Genomic DNA, 23130 nt, shown 5'->3' on the forward strand with positions numbered 1-23130 from the left:
CTTAGAACCCTGGCAGTGGCAGCCTGTGCCCGAATAATAGAATTAACATCAAGGATATAAACAGATCCGTCATGGAAATTGATCTTGTATTTTAACACGATAAAAGTGAAGCATTCGGCAGTCACTTTGTACGCCGAGTCGAATATTCATTAAAACGCAAGTAAAAGACCTTTTAACACGAATTTAACCTCTGATTTACGCCAGTCTAATATTGCTAATGATCACCGAGATAACGACTTTGATCATTCTTGTCCATGAAATAAAATAACTTGGATTTGAAAGCTCTGCAAGAGTATCATCGGTACGTAATTGAGAAACTTCTGACTTAAATACTCAACATTTCGTGTTGACAGGGAGAGACGAGATTGCTCTGCCTCTGCTCATAAAAGCGGCCGCCATCTTTATGGGATAGTAAAACAGATAACGCCCCCCCCCCTTACCAATCCCCTTAGTTCAATAGCCTAAGAAGAGAAACCTATTTAAATTATATATTCACAAAGGTCACATTCTATCGCCATTTGGGAATTCTGCCATATGAAACACTTTTACGCTTTAGCCTGAATTAAAATTCTTTCCCGAGAGCAATGAAAAATGAGACTTCTTTGAATCAGTATAGATAGTATGCGCTTGGCTAAGAAACTCACAACATTGCCATCTGGAAATATAACGAACGTACACACAAAACTATGTGTAACCTTAAACGTTTATAGTCTGGTTAATACAGTTTAGTGAGAATTACTCATAAACACGGATGGCAAAAAACAATTACAAAGACCCGAATGACGTCAACTATATTATATCTCTAGATAGTATGCAGATGACGTCATTCAGGCCTTTGTTATTGTTTTTGCCATCCGCGTTTGTGAGTTGTTCTCACTAAACTGTATTAACCAGACTATAAAAGTTCATGGTTACACAGAGTTTGTGTGTTGGTCCGTTATATTTCCGGATGGCAATGTTGTGAACTCCTTGGCCAAGCGCATTCTATCTATAACGGACCAACACACAAACTCTGTGTAACCATGAACTTTTATAGTCTGGTTGATACAGTTTAGTGAGAGTAACTCACAAACGCGGATGGCAAAAACAATAACAAAAGGCCTGAGTGACGTCATCTTCGAACTATCTATAACCAGTAGATTTCTGACCAATCAAAACATGGAATATTTGACACGTGACTTTCTCTGATAACTATTATTGTTTTTATATCACCAAACGGTTGACTACTTATCACACGATGTTCTCGATCATATTATAAACGTTTAAGTTTATACATAGATTTCTGTGTTGGTTTTATTCATCAAGCGGTGGAACAGTGGGTATTTTACTTAGACACATTCCATCGGTAGTAAAACCTGTGCTGTTTGCTATGTTTACCAATCACTGTCATTGTATAGATAGAATGCGCTTGGCCAAGGAGTTCACAACATTGCCATCCGGAAGTATAACGGACCAACACACAAACTCTGTGTAACCATGAACTTTTATAGTCTGGTTAATACAGTTTAGTGAGAACAACTCACAAACGCGGATGGCAAAAATAATAACAAAGGCCTGAGTGACGTCATCTGCATACTATCTATACTATACATTATAACTACTGTCTGAGAGGCGTGGTTATCTAGGTGTCTATAGATAGTTCGAAGATGACGTCACTCAAGCCTTTGTTATTGTATTTTGCCATCCGCGTTTGTGAGCGATTCTCACTAACCTGTATTACCCCGACTATAAAAGTTCATGATTACACAATGTTTTGTGTGTTGGTCCGTTGTACTTCCGGATGGCAATGTTATGAGCTTCTTAGCCAAGCGCATACTATCTATAGGCTTCACCAGTCGTGACATCAGTTCCCTCGTAATGACGCATAGTAACTTTGTAACTGGTTCTAAACTATCGGAACAATGTGGCGGACGCTCTTATAAAATACTTCTCCGACGAGCATAAATATGCATCAAGAGGAGAAAGACATTATAAATCTGATCATGTTTTGACTTTAATACATTCTGATCACATGGTATGTGAAAAAGTTCTAGCCAGCATGAAGAATAAAAAGTATCGATTTTCTTTGTTTATAACCAAGCTGCTGGTTTCTGTGCGGACGTGACATCAGACTACTGACCAAAATCTTAAGTCCTTCCAGAAGGGTTCTCTTTAATGTCGAAGTGGTCATCGTTTTATTGAGACAAAATAATATGCTAAACGTGCTCTTGAAGTACAAATTTCACTGATCTCTCTCTCTCTCTCTCTCTCTCTCTCTCTCTCTCTCTCTCTCTCATATATATATATATATATATATATATATATATATATATATATATATATATATATATATATATATCTTTCTCTGTCAATAAGGCTATGACAATCTCTGTCGACCTTTTGGACTACAATGCCAGACATGAAGTACGTATTGCGATGTGTGTTGTCTATAATGATGTTATAATCTGCTAGCCTTATCGTTATACGTGATTAGTTATCATTCTACCTATTGTTGCATCTGGTAAAGAAGACAGCTACGTTGGCTTTAAAAAAAACTATATTCAAATTTTATGAGTCTTAAATCAATAGAAATTATCAAACGGTAAACAGTCGACAGAGCATCGTTGAACAAACGATCCAAAACACTCTTTACCTGGAATATTTTACTTCTGTGTGATAATTCATGGGCTGTTTTGCGTTTCCATTTTAACTGGCAAACAATTGGTCGTATAGGATTTGTTATAGGTCGTGTCCCAAGAATCAAGGGATGCAACCAGTGAATTATTACTAGTCTTTAAAAATGCTCTGGTTACTCCCCTTGACTCAAGTATGGAGCAGCAGAAAAAAAATCGAGGGGAAAAGGGAGTGCGGTGTTCGAAATGACGTTTTGATATAGGTCTGCTTTCACGGAAGCAATGTCCTGGATCAAGGACATAATTTGATCCCTTTATTAATTGCCTTTATTCCGCCAGATCATAGAGAGATCCAACCATGATACCCTTTTACTGCTGGGTGAATAGATCAGATAGCTCAGTCCCTCTTATCAGGAAACAAAAACACCATTAGCAGAAGCAACTTTGTCGTATACTTGTGAATATAAGAATAGTCTGTTTTTCGACTTAGAGTGATTTGTAACTTCTCGTTTCCCCCTTTTATTATCTCCTTTGTTTGTCCGAAAATACGACCGTTTAGTTTTTATAAAGGTCATTATGTAATGTGTACATTGTTTTGTTTTATTTTCGTATGTCCTAATCCTTTTGAGGACAAATAGTAGACATGATTTGCATATTTGTCTTTTGCAAAGTATCTTCAAATAAATGTAATAGCAAATCCAAGGTACCTAAGACTTTACGAAAATTCTAAACCATTTGAAATATATTATCATTTCTAGGTACGCAGAACAGTTTTTTTAAAAACATATAGCCACATTATATGTCTACAAGTCTGATATTTTCTGTTTATTTGAGAGTCTTTATATTGCATCAATGATATGGCAATTTGGGAAATCTGTTTTCATGTGAACAAAATATTATTAATGTTATCTTTTGATATACACTTACTATACCAAAACCTATACAGCTTCTTTTGTAGCTTTATCACAATCTATAATTATGTCTTTTAAAATCAAAGACTCTGATTCCTGTACTGGATCACGTGACGGGTCTGTGGAGGGGTCAAGGTCGGGATCCAGAAGGGGATCGTTCGATCCAGATAAGTTACTCAAGCAGATGTCATCCTTTTAATATTGTGCTAGTTTTAGTACCTCATGCACCTTCGTGTCAATTAGTGTTTCTATTTTGTTTGACCAAATACACTGTGAGTTCATTTCCACTTTACTGATATGCAACCGTAGATACTTGAACCTCCAAAAATGTAAACTTTAGTTAAATTAATCAAGAGGTAAAAGTCATGTGGACGTTTTGGGTGTCTTTCTAAAAGTATACTGTTGAATAACGACCAAGAAATTAAATGAGGAGTATGTTTTTCCAACTTTATCTTGGAACACACCGCCTTTGATCCAACGCCTGATAAACTTAAGCAGAGTTTGCATGTTTTTAGAGGAGGATGGGTTGTGGGGGGAGGGTCTACAGTAGAACAATGCTTCACCTTTTAAGAATCCTAGATTTCCAGTCGGGCTACTAATTAAGATCAAGTAATGCACAATCAATAAGCTATCTGCATGAATTAATTGATAGTATTTTTATTTCGAAACAACACATCGTCCCTTTTTTCAAGAAAGTGGAAAAGAACCAAACTCACATTCTTCATCATTATAATGTACTATATATCATTACCTACACCTGTGTATAAGAATGTTCCCATTTTTATTACTGTTTTGAATGGACCAGTAGACAGGTAGCACTGACCACTAACAGTCAATGCTGTAGCTTGTGCCTTGTTAAATATACTACCGATGGAGTTATAAGTTAATACTCTTAACCCTTTGTCTTTAATATTCTCTTTAGTGAAATTATAATTAAGTCTTATATGCAAGAAGTCTCAGCTTAAATTCCTATCGTTTTGTTTTATTCTCAAGCTATCGGACACTTCCTTATACTTTTAAAGATCAATATTGCTTAATTCATTCAAATGATTTTATTCCTCTCAACTTATAAACCTTAACTCAATTTCTTTCAGCTGCCTCTCCGTTTCTTTTAACTTTATAATGTTGTCCACTTCTTTTTTTCTATTTCAACAATCTGGCCATTTCTTGGGTTGACAGGATTGTGTCGGAAATGATACTTTTCGAATATGACTTACTGAGATTAAAATACTAACATCAATTAGCATTAGTCTGAAAAATAATTTCATCCCAAAGTGATAAACCTGATCAGCTGGAGCCAACTTGTCGCTCTCTCCGTTGAATTGCTCCACCTAAAAAGTTTACCTCTGTCTTTTGTTATGACTTCTAGACAAACATAAACTTAGTTTATCAGCGATTGATTTTTGGACATAGTCATTTTCTATCAATATTTCGGTATTTTTAAACTACTTTCCTTAATGCCATTTTGATGGAGAAAATACTCTCATTACAAGTCCCAAATGTAAAGAAATGCGATAAGGAATAAGGTAATTTGTGGTGGCCTTACTGGTGTCGCCCTTGTCTTTGTAGTGGTTGGAACTAACACATTAGAGATTTGCAAGATGCATATTAATCTGAACTGTTAGAGTAGTTGCAATAATATACTACTCATCAAATAGGTTTGTGCCTTGATTCCATTATTTTATTACTATTCAAAAATATGTTCCAAAGGCCTTTGGAATTCCATCAGGTATCCGAGTACTTTTTGACCCATGTCTTGAAAAACGTTTTTTTTAATTCGAAGGACAAGATCAGAAATAATAGTCCATAAGTTAATATCATAAACATGACGATCAGCGCGAATAAAATTATATATCTTTCTTGTTAACGTCTTTCCAATTTGATTCGATTTGCATTGCTTCTTTATATTTTGCACTTAAACAAACCACCACTCGTTGTCTAAGTATTCCTTGCACACGACTTGTGTATACATCAATTATTAATATACCAACACGAATGCCCCACAACCCCTTTTACCATTCCAATGTGTGAATGAAATCAACATAATGCATTTTTCATGCTACCCCATCCAGTTATTCGGTCATTATATAATCCCGTCTTTATTTCATTAATTTGTTTTGTTTTATGTTACATATTTTATGAATTGTTAATTCTAAGTGTTTGATTTGTGTTGGTATGTCATGGAATTATATATTAGATGTCATGATTAGCAATATGATTGAAGATATAGAAAATGTCGTAGAATTAGTTTTAAAATTGGCCTTCATAGTGCAACGATTTTAAAAGAAGTTCTTGCTCCTACGAGTAATTACACCAGGCTTTTTTCCGTCCGAGTCTAAAATTAATATTTTTTCTCACTGTATTTTATCAGCAAATATCCAGTTAATCATGATTAATCATTCCGTTTCTTGCTTGGACTTTATAAAAATCGAAAACGACTAATTGTGGAAATGAAATTTAAACAGTGATAGTTTTAAGCTCTTTCCGGCATAGTAAAGTTCGATGAAAGACGACACATCCATTTGTCGTGGAACGTGTACGAGACAATCTCTTTAATACTCCGATAAAAAACATCCTGTCTTCACCGGGAATCCTTCCACCTCCATCCTATGGAAGATACCAGTCGCTTGAATTTTTGCCGGGTTATTAGATTGTTCATGGAAACTCTTGTATATTTTTGGTTTCTAAAGCCACACAACGTTAGTTGATGAGGTCCATGTTAAAGTATAAGAATGACAATGCTTTGAAATGTGTACTTTCCTCGCGGTAATACAAATCATGAATTTTAACGGGCTAATGCAACTATTGTTTTGTCCTTTTTGATCATAAGAAATTTTATTTTTTTAATCTGGTTAATTTTTTGAAAAGCAATCTTCCCCGACTGAAACTTCCATAAAAAGATGACTGTCTTATAACCGAGATTGTCCATGTAAGTGAAGTACATAATCCAACGCAATGAGTACCTTATTGTAGTATGGTCATCTCATATTTGGCCAGAAAAAAATGTATTTAATTTTGCTATAAAATAAAAAAATGTAAATTTGCCAAAATTATTTAATTTAAGACTTTATTATTTATTATAAACTATCGATATAATTTATGGCAAAGTTACCTGACCACAAGTATTTACCATTGTCGACAATGTTCTGGTTGAGTAAATAAATCCAATGTGACATCTGTAGTTCCCAACAAAACATAGTCTATCCACAAACTAGCATCTTGTGATGGTATATACAACTATTTATTTTTGTGTTATTGTATATTTACCATGTGTATTTATTGATTTTTCCTTCCAATAATTTGTGATTGTCATTGGCACTTATGTCCTTAAACAAAACACCCGTATGTTTGTCTTTGTATTTATTGCATGTATTCTAGAATTAAATGCGGTTCTATGACTTTCAGGAGTGTCATCATCTATGAAGAATCTAGTTTCACTGGCTTTAAGATTGTGGCCTAGGAATTTATTATATGGATTACTGAGTGATAGCATTCATATTATGACGAATCTATAATCCTTAAGGCATTGATTGTTCAGATAATATGTTAAACATTAATTGAGGGAAATGTTGTTTGACTAAAAATGTATCGCATCTCGTTAAAATCAATAATATGTTTTTCCAGTTTTTTAGTTAAATGTTTTTTTTATTTATCAATACTTATAAGAAACACATAAATATCACATGGGGTCTGAATTGAATGCGTTGCAAGTACTTATGTTAAATTTATGTTCTTTTATCTTTAAATAATGCTCGATTTTGATTATCTTATTTATACAGATGTCGATTTCTAGGGAATCTGTTTATCAAAGTTAAACGGAATGATATTGACAACACAACGGAAGAAACTAAACGCCTATTTTATAAGAAACAAATTTTATCTACTTTCCCTGGATCTAAACTTAAATCTTATATTTAAAGTTTTGTTCTACAACTTAAACTGATACTAAGCTGCTAGAAGCTATGGACTGTAAAAAAGTAATTTACAAAAATGAATCTTACAACTCCAAAACGAACAAAATACCAAATACTGAACGTTTCGAGCTCAAAACATTTCTTCAGTCAACAAGAAAGCCAGATCGACGACTGAAAAATATGTCGTCGTTCTGTTGTTTTTTATTTTAGTATTTTGTTCTTTTTGAAGCTATGATATTCATTTTTGTGCATTACGCTTAATGCTTTTAAGGAGACCATATGACTCCCAAATAAGAATTATAACTTAGTTTTGTGTACAATCAACACAACTATTGTTTTCAGTTAAAGAATTAGGGTCAAAACATTTTTTGTGTTCAGAAAAACAAAGGAAAATTTTGCAATGCTTGATATTAGAACATTAAAGAGTGCATTTTTAATACAAAAATCAATATCTATATATCTTTGGTACAAACTGACTCAAAATTCTTTAGAAATATTTACTAGAAATTTAGAACATGCATAGACAGTAATGTTTTCAAAGAAAATACAGTGGCATTTATTTTTATCCATAAAATCCTTTTGAAGAAAGTTTGATTTTAGTCATAATCGTGGTCCGAGGAAACAAATTTCACTTTAAGAAATGCATTTTAGAGAACAAAAATTTTTTAACGGAAGTTTTCATCACATCAAAAAATATGACTCTGTTTAATTTAAGATATTGATTTTACAAATTACATAAAAATTATGAATGAAGTAAGCCTTAACAGTTTTATTAAGCTTTGTGAGTGATAATCAATTAAAAATTCATAATTTGATTCATAGTAAGACAATGAAAATTAGTCAAGAAGAGTGCATTTAAGTACAACTTAACATGATGATGTAAAATATAAACGACGCTATATCAGTCGTCATGCCAAGTATGTTTAATTGATATTAATACCAATTTAATCGGGATCTGTCCCGTGAACATGAACAAGACATGTTGAGATGTGTGACTTTAAAACAGAAGCTTTTTCTCTTTCAATTAGGGCCGCTATTGAAAAAGTTTCAAGCTGGCATAAACGACATAAGATTGGTATCCACAATCCTATCAATTTGTTTTAGTTTTTACAACGTTTCCTGGTTTGATTGTTTTCAAGTTTACTTTCTCATTAATGATTGTGAATACAATTATATGGACAAGATATTTATGATTGACATCAGGGCATGCGGACTATAAAAAGACATATCAACACAAGCAAAGCAATATCACCAATTCGAAGTGAATTATCCAATAAAATCAAGGACAAGCAATATATCATTCACTTACGTAGCATGACAGTATGACAGGAGGCAAAACTCCTACTTTCAATATTGTAAATTTGACGTTGTCAGGAAAGTAGATAGCGGGTAAAGGCCTGTTATAGACAGATCATCTACTTGTAAAAGAAGAGTGATATTCATCAAATAAAAATGTATACTTAGAACAGAAACGATTTCCACCATAGTTTAACTATCTTTCTTTATCGGCCATTTTCATGAATTTTATTGAAACGTAACACCCAATCAGCACAAATAGATTGTTTCACTAAAACACAAATGCATTAAGTCCAAGCTATCCATACATTGTTCAGGAAAACGAGTTTTGCAATACAGTATGACATCTTTATAACCTCAACAAAAAAATGTCTTCAAATTTTGTGAGTTACGAAAGAAATCAGAATGAGATAAATGTTGGCTATATCGCAACGAATGTGACAATTTTGCTATAGTTGGTACGGAGAAGGTTAACACGGCGAGAAATTAAGATTCACAACTCCTGTTTTTATTGGAGTGTTATAAACCGGTATTTGTAATTAACCGCAAAGTTAACTAAACGTCTATATTAAAAGAAAAGTATTATCAACCTTCCCTAGATCTAAACTTGAATCTTATCCCAAAGTTTTGTTCTAAGGCTTAATGCTTTACGAAATTTTCTTGCCGCGCTGTATTTTATTATTATTATTATTATTATTATTATTATTATTATTATTATTATTATTATTATTATTATTATTATTATTATTATTATTATTATTATTATTATTATTATCTGTTCATTTTAAACATTTTATTGTGTCTTGATGAAATAAATGCGTTATATGGAAAACTTCAAGGTTACTTGAAAAACCAACAGACGGGGCTTTTGTTATGGTGTTTGAAATCCCTATTGAGCAAGCCAGGGATCTTCTTGGAAGACATGTTCACAAACAGTAGCACAAGAGAGTCCATCGGCTGGAGCAATTTTGCATCGAAGAAGGATTGGGATATACCGTTCTGCAGGAGTTTATCATTATGTGTTGGTTTTAACAGAATAGGTGTGGTTGTTGTCGCTAAAAAGGTGGACGCAAATGGCTATGTGTCTAAATCGTATTGAAATTTAAGTTGGAATTGTCGCAAAAAGTTGACGCACGCTATTCGATGAAGTGTGACTTCATTGCTGTTAAACTCTTTGAATTTCTGATACTTGACATTATTGATTAGATTTTATGCGCCAATGACATATATTCTTATTACATTAATGATAACCTAATTTCAGCCGATTAAGTTGGAATGACGCCATTTAAATTTTGAAAAAAAAGAATTATAATAATGAATTTCCTCCTTTAGATATCACAGACACACTAGGTCATACATTTCACACTTTGTTGGATTTTTGTTGTTGTTGATTTATGTTCAAATGTTGCACCTTCATAGTAAAATTTTGAATTTCTACGCAGATTTGATTTTATTAAAATTTATTTCTCTGTGTGTTAAAAAAAATTAAATGACACTTAAATGATGTTGCACTGTATCCACCATTTACATTTGTGTTATGCTGTCATACCTTTATATTACATAATATAATATAATGTTGTAAAATCTCCTTCAGAATATTTATCTTGATTATCTTTCAAGAGTAAGTAATCTCTCAATTCTTTTACAAATGATGTAATCGTTATTTCTTTAAATTATTGGAACAGAAGGATATATCGGCATAAGACATACTATTCCGTTTATATATAATTTCGATCTCTTTTTTTTTTTTTGCATGTTTTATATCAATGAATTAATTTATACGAAGTAGAACGAAGTTCACTCTAGTCCAGTGTGTTTAGATGCCACTTTGATGTTTGACTGATGCAACAGTTGTAGAAATAGTCAAGTTAACATGTCTTGATTTTATGATTGTTACCTCTTGCAGTTACTGAGATCACCTCTTGTTACAATACCGAGAGGTAAAGGTTTATTCCTTTCATGAGTTACCAAGTTATGTTTTAATAATTGCTTTATTTGTTTTAAGTTAAGTTTTCATGGTTTCAGAAGCCGTTATTTGATTTGTAAAGATTAATTTATACAGATATCATCAATCCAATAAGAGGAAAGGACACGAACAAGTTCATCTATATTTGTTTTTGTTTGCTTTTTTGTCTAATTTTTGTTTGTTTGTTTTCTTTCTTAATCTGCTGTGATATTTTGTTGTTGGTTTTATTCTGTTTTGCTGATGTTTTTGTTTTTGTTTTGTTTGGTTATTGTTTTCATCTTTTAACATTTCAGAGGGGTGATGGGAGGGAAACGAATCAAACTTATTGCAATTTGGATTAATTTAGTGGATGTTTTAGATTAGACAGCAGCTTCACGTTTCTTGTATCTTGTTCAAGAAGTATAGCTCTTTTTAAGTATGCTATTTCATCACCAAAACTAAAATCAAAAGTCATCATCATAATAATAATAATCATCATCATCATAATCATCATCATCATCATCATCATCATCATCATCATCATCATCATCATCATCATCATCATTATCATCATCATCATCATCATCATCATCATCATCATCATCATCATCATCGTCATCATCATCGTCATCATCATCGTCATCATCATCATCATCATCACATCATCATCATCACTATCATCATTTTCTTCCGTCAGAAATACTCAAAACATCTAAAACGCTAGTTTCTGAAAAGTAATTATATAAACTAGAAAAGTTAAATTAAATGTAGAGCTATAAATCTATGTGAATAATGGTGACCTCTAAAGCACACTGGGTTTCCCTCAGTGTCTCTTAAAAATCCACAGATATTAACTAAAATTAGAAATTTAAATGCATATCATTCTTACACGTGATCTAACCCCCCCCCACTTGTTAATCTTGCCCTCTACCTTCCAAACCTACAATTTTACTTTACCTCGAAATCAATTTTGGTCGTTAATACCAGGTGGATTTGAAGACAAAGACAAAGACAAAGACTCCGGAGCTGTGGTGGCTGAAGATGACAGAGTTGCCGAGATGGGAAAACCGCGTCTTGGAGAGTCTACCACTTGCAAGGTCATGATCAAGGAGTCTCAAGAGTTCAAGGTCAGTTATATCAGGGATACACGAATTATGGAACTTGTATGGTCCAATGTATTTTTTCTTACCTTACTAAGGCCTCGAATCCCGCCATGGAGTATAGGCCACAGAAAAGACCTCAGTCAAAAAGTAATGGGACTCTGCTTATTACATTAAAACAAATGGAATCAATACCACACATCATGTCTCAAATCAAAGCTTGGGATTAGCCTAGTAGAATGTTAATTCTCAACATAGCCCCCGCCTCTCTAATAGCCACAATCCAACTTTTTGTAAGGGTATGTATCCCGCACTTGTCCAACTGAGTTGTCTGAACTGTTAGCCAATTTTTCACTAGTATCTTGGCATCTTCATCATCTTCAAAGCGATGTCCTCTCATTTCCTCCTTCAGTGGACCAAAAGTATGAAAGTACGAAGGTGTTTAATCTAGTGAACAAGGAGGGTGACACAACGTTGTCCATCAAAATGATGCGATTACCTCTCGTGTCCTGGCACTTGCGTGTGCGCGGGCATTTTCATGAAGAAACAGTACGCGCTCTACCTTCAAATCCGGTGTACTTTGACAAATTCTTGCCTTCAGTTGCTTCAGAAACTATATGTACCGTTCAGATTTGACAGTGGCTCCACTTGGGTAGGAACTCAACGAAGAATACACCTTTAATATCCCAAAACATTGTTGGCATAAGATTCCCAGGTGATTTCTCAGTTTTAAAGTTTTTACCGCCATTCTACTGATTGTCTCTTTGACTCAGGTTCATATGATGAATCCAGGTTTCATATCCAGTGATCATTCTACTGAGAGCGCTGTTATTTCTACCACTTAGCCGGAGAAGCTCGGAACAGCAATTCACCCTTTCCCACTCTTGATCAACTGCCTGGGTACACAACGAGCACAGACCTTTTAGTTTCTCAAGGATTTGACGCTGATTGGCTCTTCCACGACTGATTTCAAGGTTTCCTGCTATCTCATCAAAATATGTTCTTCTGTCAGATCTAATGCTTCTCTCTTAATATAATTCACTGAGTTGACATTGCTTGGATGGCGACAATCGTGAGGTATTTCAGATAAAGACACGGTTGAGGGGGTGTCAGATTAGAAATTGGATTACGTCTAATTTTCTTCTAAATTATGAAATATACGTTCAACTCATCTAAAACACTCCTCTACTTGAGTTTTATAAACTTTCCCAAGGCGTACAAAGATGATACTCGAGGTTTCTCATTCGAAAACAAGAAATTCAATGACAGCTCTCTGTCGCTGACGGACATGCACGAGGGCGGCCATTTTGAAGTGACATAACTTTGTTCAAATTCCACGGAATCAAAAGTTTCAACTTTTGGTTTACAGAGCACATATGCAAGTTCAATTGAGGCAAAAATGACATCACATGAAAAAGAAATGAACTCAGTAGGAGATTTGTCCCATTATTTTTTGACTCAGCCTCGTAATATTTTCCAATTTTTACTTTAAAAATCCTTTTACCGGTTTAGAAACTATGGCACCAAAATCATATAAATATCACGATATCGAAAGTTTCTTAAAATTATATCTTGTATTTAGCAATGTGGTGTGACTAGTGTGGGAAGTTGTCCCCTTTTGTTGAAAAAATAATGACTGATCTGGGTAGAGTCTGAAATAATTTTTTTCTTTTAACAATGTTACATAATTTTCAATCCAAAGACAGAAGCCACATTTGATTATTTGATTATGAAGATAACTGATGTCCAATGACCTGCATTGAGAGGCAATGCTTTTACGAGCAAGTTACTCATTCTACACCTGGGTGCATTGACAGAATGTGAGATTGAGCGTATTTAAAGGACTCAACTTAGCAATCCCTTGAATTTCTTATCTCACATTCTCTCACTGAACTCAAGTGTACAATGAGTACTTTTCTGGTAAAAGCATTGTCTCCCTCAGACAAATAGTATATTAGCGTCTCTCGTATTTCGTCCTACATCTTTTGCTGCCAGCTTCGAATCCTAGGTAACGTGCTCTGAACACATTTCGTAAATATTATTTTGAACAAATGTAGTAAATCTTTCCAATCATCTGGCAACCTCTTTGTTGTAATTGTAGCAGATTTTGTCAGTCAATCAGAGGTTCTGAGGATTGATCTCCAGTCATGGGAGACCGGGGAACGATCATCAGTGGAAGATTGGGGTCATTGCTTTCTTGCATTTTTTATTTCCGGGATTTATCGGTCACTGCATTGTGCACAACATTTTTATTTCTATCTTGCATAACTGTCTTTTCCCCCGGTTGTTTATAATTACATTCTTTATACTCCTTTATAGAGTACAGTAGACAAACTGCTGAAAAAGGCCAACGTGTCGCTGGTTGTCGGAACATCTTCATGGCGAGAACAGTTCGTCGACGCAATCACAGTTAGTGCTGGTAAGAAATTCCTCTCATTTTTATCTCATCCATCCATTTATATTTCTCTTTCGCCAATGAATTTTACTGGCATGGCCGTCTTACATCTTAATATCATTATGGTATTCGATTATTCGCTCCTTAAAACTTGTTTTCATGTCATTTACATTTTAAAATCATCTATTTCTCAACCTTTTTTATATGCTTGACTCAATATTCAATCGCTATTCTGATCAGGGAGTGAATCCTGAAAGTTAACAATCAATTAGTCATCTATCCAATCGTAAAACTCGTCAAGACTTTTTTCTTTTTATCATTGCTATAAACTCTATCTTTAAACTAAACGTCTATCGTGTAATGGGTGCCGAGAGTCTCTTGTTCTCCGCTAGATACGTATTAGAAAATGCTCCGATCCATTTGATATTTTTGCGTAAACAACTGTAAAGAGTTTAATTTCTTGTAGCATCTTAACTAGAGTTTTAATAATTAAACTCTTTTAAGTTAGTTTTGCAAAACAGTTATTGGGTTTTAGGATTCTCTAATACCGTATTTTAATGTGTCATTTTTCAATTTCCTTCGACGTTTTAATTTTATCCTGACATGAACATCTAAGTGTACATTATCAGTGTAGAAGGTTTCAACAAAAGGAATTTAAGATAGTTCTAAATATAAATTGAAATTCGATTTGGAAATTTCTTATTATTGAGATCGTATCTATAAATTTTCGCAGCTGTCTGTAGGATGCCGTATACTAGACTTGGATTTAGGGGTACATACTCTACGTCTTTCTGCATTGTCCTGTCGCCTTATGTATGATATCAAACGATTACATTTCTAATCATGTATAACATCTGATAATTATGACTTTGTTCCCGATGTCCTTCACCCTAATCTATCAATTTATTGTTTTTCAAAATGTTTTTCTGATATATATATATATATATATATATATATATATATATATATATATATATATATATATATATATATTTATATATATATATATATATATATATATATATATATATATATATATATATATATATATATATATATATTTAATTCAATTAAGTATTGAGTCAATTATTGTGATTTGCGTCTCATTGTTATATATCCATAATTTTTTTTTCATTTGTATGCATCATTTGTCATTGATAAGTTCTTTACTGTAGTTTATGTTCAAACTATTTACGATCGGTTTGGAGTAAATACCCAGTCTTGATATTCATCAATATATTTGTGTTTGCGGTGAAACAATATTTTTAAAATTCTACTTTTCCCATTTTGCTTTAATTTAACGATGAATCCAAATAATTGTCTTTTCTTTTAATTTTACACCATTGTTTTGCTTTATCCATGCCTTCTAATTTCCTTTCTTTAAACGATAGTATTAACTTTGATGAGATCAATGAGACACACCCTGCTATACTTCCTTTGTGCTGCATCGAAATAGGATGTCATGTCTTTAGATGCTCTCTAGATATTATCCATGATATTTTCCAAGCTTTCTGTTGATGACACTCTAACGGTACTTATCAACAGACGCTATCTTTGGACAGACAGATTCATTGGTCCGATAATTTTGGGGGTTATGAAACTAGGGAGCAGGCACTGCTGTAAGATAAAGATATGAACAGGTGTGCATGAAAGGTGCAAGACAAAGCAAGAAAGAAAAATACCGGTAGTCAAAGGTCTGAGGTTAATCCTCAATCGGGGTAGACTGGTTTTTGGGATGTTTTTTTTTCTTGCTTTGTCTGGCACCTTTCAAACACACTTGTTCACATTTTTAGTCTGCATTTAGCTTATTTGTAGGTAATTCGTGGCGTAAAAGAACTGGTTAATACCCCTTTAAAGACGTCGACTCTGTCTGGCGAAAGATTGCCGTTTGTTTTAACTACCGTAGTCCTGTTTTTATGTAGAGTTGGTTTTTTCTGTATTTCCTCGATCCCCTAATGTATGACAAAAACACTCACATATATACAGGCGTGTCCCCGCTTTTGGATGATGCCTTGGAGCTGAACAGTAGTAAGAGAATGGATCTTTATTCATATCATTAGTGGAGTCTGTGTTAAAATATAATACTCACGTAGTCTGCAAACAATATCATTGTGCGAATCTGGTCGGTGGTACTAACCGTAATGAATGTATGTTCATACGTATTTCATGGAATGTATGGGTTAGCTGTAAGTAGTTTAATTAACGTTATGTCTTTACACTGATGAATAATACTATCTGTGCATAACATAATCATTAGTTCTGCATTGTTTGTACAAATACCATACTATTGCTATCCATCAATTCTACTGTTTTATGTAACTTCTTTTGTTTAATTTCTACCTCGGATCATTTTATTGTAAGCAGAAGGTAACATATTTTTTTCTTTGCCACCCCTTATATGAAATATTGTGGTTTAGGAAGACAACAGTGGAAAGAGGATGTGTCTGTAGATAAAAGCAGCATAATATTATTCGTAGATTAAATGATATGTATAGTTCCTAGATTTTATTTCCTGTTAATCCATTTTTCCTTGTTTGCGTAAAAATGATTCATTTATTTGAAAGAAAATATATTTTGATCCCATATCATAAAAACATCTCTTTTATAACTAACTAGAGTATGTCTCGTCGGATGTCTAAGATTAGGAATCATTTAAACGTCTAATTATGGTTCTTATGAATTACTCGCCTGTAAGACAAACCATATTGAAAGTCAATGAGTTTCGGTACTCTTGTTGGTACGAAAACTGTCCAACACTGAATAGAGTTTTGAGAAGCAATGCTTCTTAAGATATGGTGGCACCATCTTGACAATACAATAAAAGGTTTTGTCAGTGTACAGCCATCTCGCAGTTTATAAGTATTTCTAGAATCACTTCTTCCATTTTTGTGAATGTATAAAGATGATAATAGCCTAGAAACTTCCATCTATAAAAATAATTATATGATTTTCGAGACATTTATAGTATACCATTTTTTTCGTTTGGTGTTAGTTTTTTTAACATAATAATTTTCATTTCGCCAAATAAAGATTCCCTCCACTTTCATTTTCACTAATGAGTATTATATTGGGTTTTCCTATCTTTTCTTTTTGACTGTTATTATTATCAGTATTAGATAGCAATAAAGAAGTGTACAATATCGAACAAACCACTTTTTTCACATTTCATCGTAGTAAGACTTTAGATAAATTTAATAATTTTTCGCTAGAGATAGCATATCACGTAATTTATGGCTATTTTGTAGTTTCTATTTAATTCTTTTACTGGATGAATGTGGTGCCATTACAATTTATTATCTATCAAAAAGCAGTTTTATTGTAGCGAGTGTAATTTTATATATACTGGACTTATTCTAATTTTGATAGACAAATTATGGGTGCGAGAAAAAAACTGGAAAGAAATCAGAGAGCAGAAACATATGAAAATTAACAAGCAACAAAAACAAAGCATTGGTAATCGCCAAGTTTAATAATAAATCTATTGGTTAAGAAACTATGCCGGATATACCAAAGTCGTATAAGAATTACGATATCCAACGTGTCCAAACTTTTGTCTGATTTTTAGCAGTGTGGCATTGCTAGTGTAGGAAGTTGACCCGTCGTGTTCTAAAACAAATGACCGACTGAGATAGATTCTGTAATCATTTTTTCTTCTAACATTGCTACACGATTTGCAATACAAAGCAGAAATTCCATCTGATTTATTGCTAAAGATAAATGGCCTTCAATGAGACCATGTTTAAATCTAATGGATTAAAACATTTGGTCAGTAATGCCCAACAGGGTCCATAAGAATCATAAAACTTTTGACACAGAAGCAGAGTTAAAAGAGTCAAATGAACACAATTAACACAATTGTAGAGTTCACATTTATATTTCAACACATCTTTCTGAAAAATTGTGTACATAATTTTCAATAAATGGGTTTAATTATTTGCATCATTTATAGTTTGGCGGCTATAGGCCACGAAACTTTTCCAGCTGTTTTCTCGCACCTTATATATGATATTAAAGCAGTGGCAATAGAGATGTTGAAATTTAAGTATAGAATGATGAATTATTTGGGAATATTTTGAGTAAAAAGTTTTTGAAATATCTAAGAATAAACAGCTCTTTTTTATTTAAAAAAGAATCCCTTGCTAATGTATATAATCATTTATGAACAATTGTCTTTTTTTAATTTAGAAGTTAGATGGCGCCTATAACATATATAGGCCACATCATTATAAATCTCTGAAAAAAATTAAAAATACCCAATATCTTAATTTTGATTGTATAAGTGTCCTCAATTAACAATTGGCAACTAACCAGACTTACAAAATTTGATCTTTGAAAGATAAAAAGGCAACATGCATATTCTGTTAGACCAAGAATTTGACCTTACAGAATGATTGCAAAGTAAATTTAAAAAACAAGTTTACATGACAAAAACGGCGCACCAATTGTTTCAGTGAGGGTAATAGTAAATACATTTCTGTAGTCGTGTAAAGTCACTGTATAGAAATTCTTCTCATTACAATAGTGATCTAGAGCCAGTCTTTTACATATTCCATTTTTTCTTTCAAAATATCTTGCTTAATAATATTGGGTGCACAAACCGAATCATCAATTTCTAAACCCAGAGTATAAATAAGGTGAAGATGGTTAAATACCGTACCTACTACATTATCAGGAATTTGTTTGTGGTTTTTTTCTGCACTTTTTTGTGTGATTGGTAAATCTTTTAGTTTATATTTTGACTCCATTAAGGAGGGAGTCGGTCGGTTTTTGCACCTCAATGTCTTCATAGAATATATATATATATATATATATATATATATATATATATATATATATAATATATATAATATATATATATATATATATATATATATATATATATATATATATATATATATATATATATATATTATCATTACTTACTTAGCCATGAAAATAATTTAGCCTTTTGTTGTCCATTGATTTATATTTATTCATATCAACCGTATTGCAAGAAAGAAAGAATAAAAAAACAATAGATAAAATAAGAAGGGTGATAATGTAGTTAAATGACAGCAGCACGAGTGAACTTTGCTTATGAAGACAAATTCCATGAAATAACTCAACAAGAAAATTAATGTAACAGGATGTTGGCAATATATAAGGTTTTGCGCTTAAAACTTACATTTAGTTTATATTAATTTTTAAATTAGAAATCGATGTTTAATAATTTTATACGCTCGATTATAGAATTGTAAGTACTAGTCAAACTCTCTAAAGCTGCTATCGTAAAAAATATTTAGATGGTTTTGAATAATTATCTCTATTCTCGATTTTTTGATTATTGTAACATTTATTGAAAATGATTGTGAATAGACATGTGACTCAAAATAACTCACTGCATCGATAGTTGGGTTTTAATTAGTTTTGATACTTACATTATTTATGCTTAGTTGATGTTTAATATAGGTGGTTTCTCTCCATGTGGATTAACGGCAATAGATTCAGGTCCCAGCAACTGTCATATGCATGCTTTCGGTGTGTCTGGTGATAACTTTACAAAGGATGATCATTCCTTTACCCTTTCTTTCATGACATTTCAACGGACAAATAGCATAAATTTAATTGGTAGGCTTTTATAACAGTGATAAAAACCTAAAACAATTTTACACAGAATTATAGGCCAAACTTTGTTAATCTTTCAAATGAATTAGATGTATTATTTATTCATCATTTTAGAAATGAAGCAGTCTCTTGGTGTTTCTTTGACGATATCATAGGCATCGTGTAATTTAGGGTTTTTGCACTCTTACGACATTGGGAGAGCAGCATTGGGAGCGAGGCTTTTTTACACATACCCCTTGACCTTATTATTATTTATCTCTCTTGACGGGTAGACCTTCGAATTAATTTTTTGCCTCAATACATGTATCTATTTTTAGACGCCCTGATTCATGCTAATATGAACATTCCTAGCACGCCTTATGTTTTTTTAAACAAAAAAACTATAAGATTTTCCCATGTCATAATAATCGTGTGTTTTTTAAGTTAAAAATTAAGTGATTGTATAGTCTCCATTCATTCTTGTGGATGATCGGTTTGAATTTGTTATTAAAGAATTTTACGGGTTAAAATATTTTTTAAGCTTTATCATTTTTGGAGGTAACATCAGAGAAATCGTTTCAGTGTTGAGCTCTCATTATCAAGATGTTCAATATAAGTGTTTAATAAGAAAACATATCTTCAAGTACGGAAGCACACATACCTTAGAAGTTGTACTCATAACATAGTATGTCTATACTGTAAATCGTCTCTCAGCTGGAAAAAAAATTGCATAATGCTAAAAAGTTAAGTAGAGGAAGAAAGGCTGAGGAAAATTAATGAAATATGCCATGAACATCACCAGACAGGACATTTCTCTTGTGAAAGATGTTGGCTAGTAGGAGACAAAGAAGCCCAAGAGATAGTTGTTGGAGTGTAATAGTATAGTGTCAAAGATTATTATGGTTTTAGCCCTGTGAGAATGAAAAGAGAGAAGAATCATTGACTGCGTATGTTCGGGCAGGTATTAACAGCTCTAGTTAGCTAAATCGTAATAGGGAACAAAAAGTGTGATGTCAAAAATCTGGTTGTTATCCCATTGGAAGTGTAAAACCACTCTTAACGGAGGACTGAATAGATCCGTGTGTAAAGGATCCTCTTGTTTCAGAGTGATGGTATCTTATTTTCTAAATTTTTGTGTCATCAATAAAGATCATCCATCCTCGTTCTTTTACGTCCCGTAATCCCTATAATGCGGCATCATGATATGGCATGGAGATCAACACTCCCAAATCCCAATTCCTAGTGAACAGCCAAGACACTACTAGAACACAAATTGTCGTGAATGGTGAAACTCTTCAAGAGGTAACATCCTTCGAATACCTTGGAGTGCTGCTCACTAATGACGGAACAAGCACGTCGGAAATAAAAGCTAGACTGGCCATGGCTACTGCAGCAATGGCAAGACTAAAAAGAATCTGGAAAAGCAACATAAATGTCAAGACAAAGCTTAAACTATTTAGTTCTCTGGTACTGTCTGTACTCCTCTATGGTTGCGAGGCCTGGACCATGAATGCTGACACGGAAAGGAGAGTTCGCGCATTCCAACTCAAAGGATACCGAAAACTACTAAAAATATCATATTTAGAACATAGGACCAATGCAAGTGTTCCGGACGAAGTAAAAGAACTGGCGGGAAGGCAAGGACCACTACTTGCAATGGTAAAGAGAAGGAAATTGTCTTGGTTTGGTCACCTCGTAAGACACGAAAGCTTATGCAAGACAATATTGCAGGGCACAGCAGAAGGCTGTCGAAAAAGAAGAAGACAGAGGAAAGTGGGGCAGGATAACATTAAAGATTGGACAGGATGACATGGAAATATCTAATGAGGAAGGCCCAAGACCGTGATGAGTGGCGTCGAATCGTGAAGTCTGCATCCCGAGAGTCCCCCCGACGACCAATTTGTCATGGGATAGAGTGAGTGAGTGAATCCTTAGAATGTGCCGACACATCCTGCTACGAAAATAGTTAGGCTACGTTATGATTCAATATGTAATCTATTCATTATAAGTCCTCCGAAGGACTGGTTACATTCACACCTCCAAGGATTTTGGAAACGGAAAAGAAGAAGGTGTGACGTCACGACTTTATTTCCCTATTGAGATGTCTTGCTGGCTTGCAGTGTCGATTGACGATGACTTTTAAAGCTGTAGACTTTTAAAGACAATCAGATGATAGAACTCAAAGACGCCAGATGATAAGATCCAAATGAACTCACATAGCTACTTTATTCGACTTCAGCCTAGTGGGAAAAGGATACACTTTTGCCCAGGGGGGAGGGGGGTAAATTAATATCAGTTGTTATCAGGGAATGTCATCTGAGTGGTTCAAACATTTGATGCATTCATTTACCATTTACTAAAGACCATCCTACTTTAAGTTAAATTGTCTGGTAAATAACATTGAATTATACCAATAAAATACATTTTCTTGTCGACAAGTTTAATAGAGAGTACGTAATATCTATTTTTTCCTGTGTTTTACTTTTAACTTTTAGGGTGTTCCATTATTCATCTTTCATCTATGGTTACATGGATATTATCTTAAGGTCAAATGTTTAATGTTCACTCACAATTATTATGAAAAATATGTTTTACGATATAGATATGAGCAATAAAGATTAGTTTACATGTTTTTTTTTATCTCACAGAACATAATATGTAGTATTTAGTATTCAGTCATTTTTTTCTAGAACGACTTCCTTTTTTCCTCTTATGTCATATATTTGCTTTATTTTATTGTGTCAAAAGCAGATCAAGTTAAAAACTAATCGGGTGGTCTTGCTGTGTGCAATGTTTGCCACTTTTTTATAGTCTTTTTATAATTATCGGAGACGATTAATGATATACATTTAAGGCGTTCTGCCATAACACATCTTTCATTTACAATCTGGGCCATACAGTTTTTTTTCTATTAATTTTGGGTTTGACATCTCGACAAAAATTGTTGCGTTTGATATGTGCACTTTTGAGCTATGAAATATCTTGTACACTCATCTTATTTTCCTATCCTTGAATTTTAAGTTAAATGTTAGCTGTATTCGAGACATTAGATTTTTTACTAAATGTTTTTTTTTCAAAATAAATCATATACGGAGTTATTATTTGCTGTACACAAAACTTTTACACTCAATAGTTTATGTTTTATAGATATTAAACAAATATGATCTATAGTTAATTTGATAAAACATATTTGATCTTTTTAAAGGATTAGCAATGATCTTGATGAAAAGTACGGGATGAAGCTGATGTGCTTAACAATTTCTAGTGTTATTTTACATTTTGGAAATGTTAGGTTATAATTCCAATATCAAGACTTGGTAAAGTGCACGATTAACCTGCGTTTTACATTATATAGCTCTTTAATTTTGATGCTT

At 33.2% G+C, this 23130-nt stretch overlaps 1 protein-coding gene across 5 annotated transcripts in view; it reads left to right on the forward strand.

Moving 5' to 3' along the window:
• Nucleotides 1–23130, forward strand: part of LOC144976935 (sodium/calcium exchanger 1-like) — a 152438-nt gene that overhangs the window by 124592 nt on the left and 4716 nt on the right. For 2 of the 5 annotated variants that reach the window (XM_078921557.1, XM_078921566.1), the window contains exons 4-7: nucleotides 3610–3690; nucleotides 11663–11805; nucleotides 14098–14197; nucleotides 16160–16201. In XM_078921557.1, coding sequence (XP_078777683.1) covers nucleotides 3610–3690; nucleotides 11663–11805; nucleotides 14098–14197; nucleotides 16160–16201 — 366 coding nt within the window. The remainder of the gene's footprint in view (nucleotides 1–3609; nucleotides 3691–11662; nucleotides 11806–14097; nucleotides 14198–16159; nucleotides 16202–23130) is intronic. The other 3 variants (XM_078921574.1, XM_078921578.1, XM_078921588.1) reach the window with 3 other exon arrangements.

The sequence above is a fragment of the Berghia stephanieae genome, chromosome 1 (assembly GCF_034508935.2).
Source record: "Berghia stephanieae isolate SIO BIC M18660-M18661 chromosome 1, UCSD_Bste_1.3, whole genome shotgun sequence".
Taxonomy (NCBI): Eukaryota; Metazoa; Mollusca; class Gastropoda; order Nudibranchia; family Aeolidiidae; genus Berghia; species Berghia stephanieae.